At 38.8% G+C, this 9,961-nt stretch overlaps 1 protein-coding gene across 1 annotated transcript in view; it reads right to left on the minus strand.

Annotated features, from left to right (window-relative positions):
• Positions 1 to 4,759: 4,759 nt before the first annotated feature.
• The window catches only part of SCYL2 (SCY1-like 2 (S. cerevisiae)), an 88,636-nt gene continuing 83,434 nt past the window's right edge, over positions 4,760 to 9,961 (minus strand). Inside the window, exons 16-17 of the mRNA XM_006871114.1 lie at positions 8,903 to 9,022; positions 4,760 to 5,628 (exon numbers count right to left, since the gene is read on the minus strand). Of these exons, the coding sequence (XP_006871176.1) occupies positions 4,987 to 5,628; positions 8,903 to 9,022 (762 nt within the window). The 3' untranslated portion in view covers positions 4,760 to 4,986. The remainder of the gene's footprint in view (positions 5,629 to 8,902; positions 9,023 to 9,961) is intronic.

Here is a 9,961-nt window from a genome sequence, read left to right on the forward strand (position 1 = left end):
TTAATTATATATTAGAATTGCTTAGCTGCATTATGTTCATTGTTTTTGAGTCCCTGGGTGGTGTCAAGGAGCCCTGATCTTGTAGTGGTTCAGCGCTCAGTTGCTAGGCAAAAGGTAGGCAGTATGAACCCACAAGCCTCCCCAAGAAGATGTGTAGTCTGCACAGTAAGATTTGCAGCCTTGGAAACCCTATGAGGTGGTTCTACTTTGTCTTACATGGTTGCTATGCATCAAAATCAACTCATGACTGTGGGTTTGGATTTTGAAGTTTCCAGTTCATCCAGAGGCGACTGCAGAAAGACCCTGGCAACCTATTTCCAGAAAATCAATTATTAAAAATACAGTGGAACACAGCTGTACTCTTACCACGTATGGGGGGGTGCCACAAGCTGGAATCAACTGGTTTGGTTTTCACTTCTTTAAATGTGGCTATTAGCAAATTCTATGGAGTCCTGGTGTGGCGCTGTGGGTTAATGCGCCAGACTGCAAAGTCGTTTGAACTGCAAGGTCGGTGGTTCAAGCTCACCAGCCGACAGGGTTGCTATGGGTTGGAACCGACTCAATGGCACTTAACAACAACAAAAACTAGCAAATTCTAATCTTTCCATGTGGTTGGCACCACGGAGTAACCTAGATGTTTTTGAAAGAAAAAGGTACTAACATCCAACAAGCTCCATTTTGCAACCCCTCCACCCTAGAGGTTGTCAGTAAGTTGGTTGTATATTCAGGTGCTATAAGCACTGCTAACTCAGCTCCTCTAGCCCCTGTCACCCACAGTTCAGAGAAGCAGCCCAGATACTGATATATATTTCTGTTGGATCATCTCTCACCTTCTCCCACTTCAATGTCCATTTTTCCCAATATATCAGTGTGACATAGTAAGTACTCAACACACACTTGCTACAGTCTCCACCACAGCGCCTCCAGAAGTCATACAAGAGGTACAATGTGGTAAAGAGCACTGCTGGACTGTAGATGAGAAAATAACCAAGCTTCTATTCATAGCTCTGACCTCTTGCAGCCCTTGGGCTAAGCTCCATCAGGTATCTGGGCCGTTTTGACATCAGTGTGAAGAGAAATAAGAGTTGAATTATTTGTTTTATTCAAACTGAGTCCAGAAATCTCTTGAGGGATTGCAAGCTTCCCCCACCCCACCTAATTTGATAAAATGTTTCAGAAACATTCATTTCATATCTATTTTTTATATATTGGCGTGCAGGAGTCCTAGTATGGCATTGCAGGAAAAGCACTGGACCGCAAGGTCAGTGGTTCAAGCCTATCAGCTGCTCCTTGGAAACGCCCTGCAGGGTCACTATGAGTTGGAAACAATTCGATGGCACTGAACAACATCATCTTCATACTGGTTTGCAGAATAAAGTGAATTTCTTACTGTCACAATTCTAGTCTGAAAATCACTGACAGATAATCTCTCACGATCCCATGGAGTTTGAATTCTTATTGTGATGGTCACAGTTGAGGGTCACCTTGGCTGGGCCATGTTCTCAGCGCTTTGGCAGTTATGTAGCTATCCCCCATGAAGAGATCTGAAATAACGTAATAACCTCCAGGAAGACATCTACTACGAGCAGCCGATGAACGGACAGGGAGTTTCTGTAAGGCTGTAGTCTGCTTTTCATATATAGGGATTTTCTGGCAAAGCTCTCCTGCTTTTTGTTGTATCTGGATCTTGCATACCATTAGGCCTCCAGTTCTTGGACTTGAACCGTGTTCTGCTGTGCTACCCACTGATCCTGGAAGTTGTTACCCTCTGCAGTCTATGAGTCTGCCATGTAACCTACCAACCTGGGAATGTCACCTCTACAGCGTGACATCTGACCCAAAGACTTGGAACATGCCAGCTTCCACAACCTCGTGAACAATTTCCTCGAGGTCAATTTCCCTCCTCTATCTATGCACGTAGAGTCCTGGTGTGGCACTATGGGCTAATACACCAGGCTTCAAAGCCGTTTAAACTGCAAGGTTGGTGGTTCAAGCTCACCAGCTGCTCCTTGGAAACCCTATACCGGGTCGCTATGGGTTGGAACCGACTTGATGACACTTCACAACAACAACAATCTATGCACATGTAGAGGAGCTCTGGTAGTGTAGTGGTTACGAATTGGGCTGTGAACTGCAAGGTTAGCAGTTCAAAACTACCACCTGTTCTGATGAGGCTCTCTGCTCCCATAAAGATTTACAGCCTCAGAAACCCTGTACAGGGGTGCTATGAGTCAGAACCGACTCCACGGCACATAACAACAATGCACATGTAAGCTTCACTGGGTTTACTTCTCTGCAGAACCCAGCCTGATACACTTTGTTTTGTTCTAAAATTATTTTAAGAGCAGTAAATCACAAAGCATAAAATCACAACTTAATATGGAAAGTTTTATCGAAGCTAAAATTTATTTGGTGCATACTTTGGGTTTACTATTAGGTACTTTCACATATACCTTTCCCTTTAATATGTAAAGTCAACCATGTGAGGTATTTTACAGATTTTTTTTAAAAAAGAAAACAAACCCAAAACTTACTTCCTTAACTTACTCAGTGTAAAGAAGGGGTAGAAGCACTGCAGAACCAACAAAACCCAGTGAGCCGCAGTCTATTTTCACCTCCTTCTATGCATCACCTACATACACCACCCACTTCAGCATTAGGAGAAAATAGAATCAATTCAAGTAAAAGGAAATGTCAGTTGCAATTATTGTCTACAAGTATTTTTTTAATCAGCCAATTTCTACTCTCATCACAAGGGACCTGAATGCTGTTAAAATCTGAAACAATTTTAAGGTTATAGGACTTTAGAAACGCTGCTCATACAGAAACACTTTAGCCTAAAAATAGCACAGTCTAGTTTTTTCAGAGGCAAGTTTTTCAGCAGAAAAAGGCAACGGGAGTAATTCAACTGATGGAAATTATTTAAGTAAAATACTTCAAGAAAGTAGAAAAGAGTATAGGAAAATTGTATAAAAATGTAGCACCACTACCCCAATAAATGAGCACATTTCAAGATGTGAATTACATATTATATCTTTTCAAATAATATAGTCTTACATCTAGACATTCAAATTATACAAGATAACATATTAAGTATGCCTTCTAATTAAGAATTCAACACTGACATCAAGTTATTTTATAAAATTAAAAACAAATTTCCCAGTAAATAGTGACTATTGAATTGTCATCCAAAAAAATTCCTCCACATGAAGTAATTTTATTCCGTATGGACATTTTTCTCAAAGGAAGTACTGTGTTACAAACTAGATAGATAATCTGGTCATTATAAATGTATTTGATAAAAACATTTTGATTAACCTGATGTTTTTATTTCTTGGTTTATTCAACATTCCTACCTGTCTTTTTCTAAAATCATGTCATAAACTACAGTGCATAAAGAAACCAGATGTAAAAGTTGAGGTTTAATTTATTAAAAAAGTACCTTCTTACTAAATGTTGCCAGTAGTAAGACTGACAGACACCAAATTATATTTTATAATCAAATTATTAAGTATCGTATATTCAAGATATATATTGAGTGCATATGTGTGTATGTTACGTGAAAATTTATACTCGACAAATAAACTTCATACCTATACACTAAACTTCATATGATTTATTTTAATGATCGCTGGTTCTAGATTAAAAAAAAATAACAACAACACAGAAAACCCCACAAATTCTATGGCAGCAACTATAATAGACAGTCCTTTGAAAGGTACGTTTTAAGTTATCACATAAAAGTGGACTATAATTTAACAAAATATAAATGACATTTACAGCATAAGGCTTTGTGGTTAAATAATCAACATATTAAAGAAAAATATCAGAGAAAGTCTTTGAAAAACAGATGTTTCCTGTTAGAAGAATTCATTCATTCCTTCCTAATAATGGTTAATATGCACATTATGATGTCAGAACAAAAGATTCCAGAAATTCCTAGAAGAGGAAGAATTAAAACTTCAGTAACTGATGAGGTCAGACTTTCTCATGGCAACTGAAAGTTAATCTGTTGGTAACCAGAAGATACGACTGCTAATTTTTAGAGAAGTAAAGTTTATTACATTTGAAACAATACAGCATAAATCTGAAAAGTATGCTCATTAAATATAGTTTAATTCTTACAAATCTTTTTGAAAATGCAATTCACATATGCTGCAACCTCAGAAGTATGAGTTCAAACTGAAAATATGAAGGCAATAGTCAAGGAGCTCCCATCAGAGTGCTTTGTCAAGTATCTGTACAAATCAGCATATACTGCTTCTGCCTATGACACAGTAGGAAAAAGGGATTCTAAATATAGACCAGAAAATGCAGAAAAATACATTACTATTTGAGGCAGACCATGCTAAAATAGAATTTACAATGATTAGTTTGCATTTAAGATGGCTAACAATGCTTGTAGTTTGAAAAAAACAAGGTAAGCTAAATTGTGCAGTATTTGCTGTCTTTTGTACTAACCAGTTCATCTGAGATATAAGATGTACTTAGTTCATTCTTTTCTTTATGCATATCATTTTCTTGTTCAGTCATACTAATGCAAACAAATCAATACAGCATCAGGATTTTTCACATATTAAAATGAGGACTATGACTTGAGAAGGCAGACTCTAACCATGTAGTACTTAATAGATGAAACTTGCAGCTACCATCATCTCAAAAAAAATTTATAACACCAAGATTTACAAGCCAAAACAAACATGTGATTAAATTATTCTGCTATTCAAGATATTCCATTGACCTTTTTTCCTTTGAGACTGGAGTTTGTACGAGGGAAAAAAAAATCCTCAATGCGTTTTAAAAACCGCAGCTGGATATGAGTCCCTGCAGCTACGACGCTGGCGTGGAAACAGGTATGTATGGTCTGTCATAGAGCCATTCAATTCCCCATAGAAGACGTTCTTCCAAGCCAACTATATAGAGATGAAAATCAGCTCACCCATGATTAAAACCAAAGTCATCCTTCACAAATAGGAGCTAGACACCTCACCCAAACAGATCTTTTAAATCATTGCTAGCTGAATTGCTGTTGGTGGTCATAGTGGTGGGTGGCTGCGCAAAGTTCTGTGGGTTAAAGAAAGGATTACCTTGCATACCAAAGGCAGACTGTCCCATCATGTTCATCTGTGTTCCCATTGCAGTACTGCCCATACCTGGAGACCCTTGAGGAGGTACAAACTGATTAAGCCACTGATTTGGTTTCTGTTGCGATAATTGGTTCATGCTAACTTTGGGTTTCTGAGGGCCAAAGAGATTGTTGAGGGCAGACATATCTGTGGGTCTTTGTTGAGTCTGCTTCACAGCAGCAGGAGAAGCACTGAAATTCGGCAGAGACGCAGGTGTCCCCAGGGTCATCTTGGTTACTCCAGGTGTGCTTGGACTACTGAAGAAGTTCTGGTTTGTATTCACTGGCATGGGGAATCCTGAAGTCTGAAAGCCCATGTTGGCATTGAGGCCATTTGTCAAATTTCTCTTTGTATTATCGACTGGTGTACAAAACATCATACCGAGGCCCATAGAAGGAACAGAAGAAGTGAAGGTACTTGGAGCAGAAACTTTAGGAGTGCTAACAGAAAGGCTGGTCAAAGATGACATATTATCCATCAGTGTGTCTGTCAAGTCTTTCGTCTGCAAAATATGAGGGAATCACTTTATCTCGCTTAAATCCAAATTATCTTACACTTAGCAAACATTTGATAAATGAAATTCTACAGTTAAGTTAAAATTAAGTGTACCCAAGGGTCAGCAAACCATTACTTACAGGCCAAAGAAAGCTTCCTACCTGTTTTTATATGTTATTTACAGATGAATATTTGTAATCAATTTGATGATACCAAAAATCCGCTGCCACTGAGTCGATTCCAACTAATAGCAACCCTCTAAGGGCAAAATAGAACTGCTCGTTAGGATTTCTGGGACTGTAGATCTATATAGGAGGCAGACAGCCTCATCTTTCTCCTATAAGTAGAGTAGCTGGTGAGTTTCAATCACCAACTCTGGGGCTAACAGCCCAATGCTTATTAACCCATAGTGCCACCAGGGCTCCAATTTTATGATGTTGTTTATGCTGGTGAGTAGGTGCCAATTCACGGTGACCCTGTATAGGGTTTCCAAAAGCAGCTGGTGGTTTTGAACAGTCAACCTTGCAGTTAGCAGTCCAATATTTTGTAGGCACATACTAAGAATAGAGACAACAAATGTTCACATTTGGGTGTGTGTGTGTGTGTGTGTGTGTGTGTGTGTGTGTAAAATACAAAATATAAAAATGGTATAGTACGGTATTTTTAAAATGTAGATTAATGAGAAAAATGCAGATCTTATTAATGAGAAAAACGCAATTGTTTAGGGGAAAAGATAATACTCTGCTTAATTGGAGCTCAGCATTTCTGTGTTAATTTGATGATAGGTAACACAAATGCTACAGTCTTGTTGTGGTGCTGTACGGTAAGCACTAGACTGCTAACCATAAGGTCGGTAGTTCAAACCTACCAGTTGCTGCTCAGAAACCCTATATAGGATCACTATGAGAACTGACTCAGTGGGCACTTAACAACATAATGCTGAACATCACTTAAGCAAATCGTTATCTTCTCTCAATGTAAATGCAATCTTCTCATTAATAAGATCTATGTTACATAAATATCATACTCTATTTTTATATTTTGAATTTTTCCCAAAAAACTGTGAAAATTCATTGTCTCTAAGGAGTCTTGGTGTGTTGTTGTGGGATAAAGCACTGGATCGCAAGGTCTGTTTAAACCACAAGGTTGGCAGTTCAAATGCACTAGTGGCATTTTCAGCAAATGCCTACAAAATATTGTCAATTTTGTCTCTTTGACCTGCAAAAACATTTTTTCAAAAGAAAAATTTTAGTGACTAAGAGGTAGCAAAAGAATAATTTAAAGGAAACTTTAAAGCTAAAAGTTATTTTTGAAATCACTTAGTATGAGCTCTCTGCAAGCAAGGATGGTACTCACTGCCCTAACATCAATAGCTATCAAACAGTGCCTTGAACAAAGAAGAAAACAAATAATGGTCAGGTCACTATTTGGCCTGAAAATCTGAAATCAAATCACACCCACTCCTCACTTATTAAGGAGCCCTGATGGCACAGTAGATTATGAGCTGGGTTGCTAACCACAAGCTGCTCTATGGGAGCTTTCTGCTCCTGTAAAGATTGACAGCCTTGGAAACCCTGTACAACTCCGTAACACATAATCACCATCACTACCGCACTAGTGACAAAGACCAGGGCATTACATGAAAATCCACATTATGTACAAATGGAGGATGACTACATCAAGTGAAGGATGGATAACTCATTACGTGAAACACAAACCACTGAGAATCATGACACAGCCAAACTGACAAGCAACCTTAACCATCACAGTTGGCATTATTCTCTCCTCATGTCCGTTACTACCAGATGCATGTTACTAAAACACAGACTAGTCAGATTTTTTTACTATTGTCAAACATGTGAAATGTCAGATAATTAGACAGTCATTAAGTGAGAATGTGCATAACCCTAACTATAGGAGCTCTTGGACTCCTAGTGTGGCGTTGTAAGATCAACATTGGACTGCAAACCACTAGGTTGGCAGTTCAAATCCACCAGCTGCTCCTTGGAAACCCTATGCAGAGTTGCTATATGTCAGAACTGACTTGGCGGCATTTAACAACAACAATGGGAGTCTTGGTGCGGCGCTGTAGGATCAGCACTAGACTGCGAATCACAAGGCTGGCAGTTCAAACCCACCAATTACTCCTTGGAAACCCAAACAGTCAAAATTGACTCGATGGTACTTAACAACAACATAGGAGCCCTGGTAGCACAGTGTATTGCTAGCTGGGCTGCTAGCCGCAAGGTAAGCAGTTTGAATCTACCAGTTGTTTCAAGGTACAAACAGGAGACGTTCTGCTCTCCTAACGATTTATAGTCTCAAAAATACTACACAGACTTACTATGAGTTGGAACAGACTCAACAGCACTTAACAACAACAACAACGATTCACCTATGGACTCCTGGTGTGGTGCTGTAGGATCAGCAATGGACTGCAGACCACAAGGATGGCAGTTCAAACTCACCAGCTGCTCCCTGGAAACCCTATACAGAGTCACAATGAACTGACTCGATAGCACTTATCAACAACAATTATTCATCTATAGGAGTCATCTTCGAGTTATAAGCATTGGACTGCTAACTGCAAGGTTGGCAATTCAAACCCACCAGCTGCTCCTCAGGAATCTTATATAGGGTTGCTATGAGTCGAATCCAACTCAGTGGCACTTTTAACAACAACAACTATGAATCTATTAGGAAGCCCTGGTGATGAAGTAGGTTAAGAATTGGCTGTTAACCACAAGGTTGGTAGTACAAACTCACCAGACAACCTGCGGTGGAACCATGAAGCTGACTGCTCCTGTAAAGATTACAGTCTCGGAAAAGCGGAATGAGCTCTACTCTGTCTTATCAGTTCAAATCAACTTGATAATAGTGGGTTTGGTTTTGGTTTATGATCTATTCATCTAACTTCCTCTTCAGTAGCAAGCACTGTCATGGAAAATTATATAATTCTTAGTGGTGGTGGTTATGTGCCGTGAGGTCGGTTCCGACTCATAGCGACCCTGAACAGGGTTTCCGAGGCTATAAATCTTTATGGGAGCAGAAAGCCTCATCTTTCTCCCGTGAACAGCTGGTAGTTTTGAACTGCTGACCTGGGGTTAGCAGTCTGATTTGTAACCACTATGCTTCCAGAGCTCCTTACATAATTCTTACATATTACATATTAAGGCATTCTTTGGAATACATTTCTATGTAAATAATAACAGAAAAAGTTTTCTGCTATCTTCCTCCCAAAAAGCAGTATGCTTAAAATGATGCAAGGAGCAAGCACTCACCTGTCTGACGGGAGCAGCGGGGGTGTGCACTTGGGGTTGGAGAGGCTGCTGGCTTTTCAACTTCTGTGCCTGCTCTTGCTCTTTTGCCAACTTTTGTTTTTCTTCAAGTGTAAGTGACGCCTTAAAACAAAATAAAATGAAAACTTAATGGAAAATGTCATAATTCCATTTATATATTATAACATACAGTTTTTGGTAAACTATCTCTTGGTACATTTGGTGATACCTGCTACTTAACTGAAGAGTGAAATGCTTCCTGTATTGGTGATTGTCACAGGCAAGTTGTATTTAGAATTATTTCAAGATTTAAATTTAGGCAAAAACTCAAAAGAGTTGTGCTAGGATAATACTCCTAGCACAGCAGTTACTATTTTTGAACTATAACACTTTTTCAGAGAATGAGAATATGATTAAGTGATCTGGGAGAAAGTAATACTAATACTGAGCTCCATCCAAGTAAGCATAGTATTACTTCTCCCAAAATAACTGAATTCTTATTAAAAGAATCTTTATCATAAGAAAGTATACCTCATAATTTCTGAATTTTTAATTTTGCCAGAAAATTATGAAAATTTATTGTCTCGATGCTGAGATTCCTGGAGAGTTTATTCAACTGTAATAAAACTAGGAAACCTTGTTAATTTATCCACTCCACAATATATTACCATGGAATGAAAGGAAAAGATAGAAGTGAGCTTGTTGGGCTCAAAAAGAACAGAAAAAACTGTGGGCCTGAAACTGTTGGGAATATAGTAAGTAGAAGAGAAGTTAAAATACCAAAAAATAGTCTGGGAGGGACTTAGGTAGATAGACAGCATAAATCAGCAGCGAATTCACAAGGGAGCAGAAGCAGAGAAGAAACACAGTGGAATTTACCTGGGGCATTTCAAGAGATACCATATGAACAAGAGCCAATGATACTCAGAGAGGAAGTCCAAAGTGCATTGAAAGAAGTGGCAAAGGACAAGGCACCAGGAATTGATGGAATAAAAATTGAAATCTTTCAGGAAAGTGAGGCGGCACAGGAGGCACTCACTCATCTCTGCCAAGAAATTTGGA

Source organism: Chrysochloris asiatica, unplaced genomic scaffold (genome assembly GCF_000296735.1).
Source record: "Chrysochloris asiatica unplaced genomic scaffold, ChrAsi1.0 scaffold00160, whole genome shotgun sequence".
Classification (NCBI taxonomy): Eukaryota; Metazoa; Chordata; class Mammalia; order Afrosoricida; family Chrysochloridae; genus Chrysochloris; species Chrysochloris asiatica.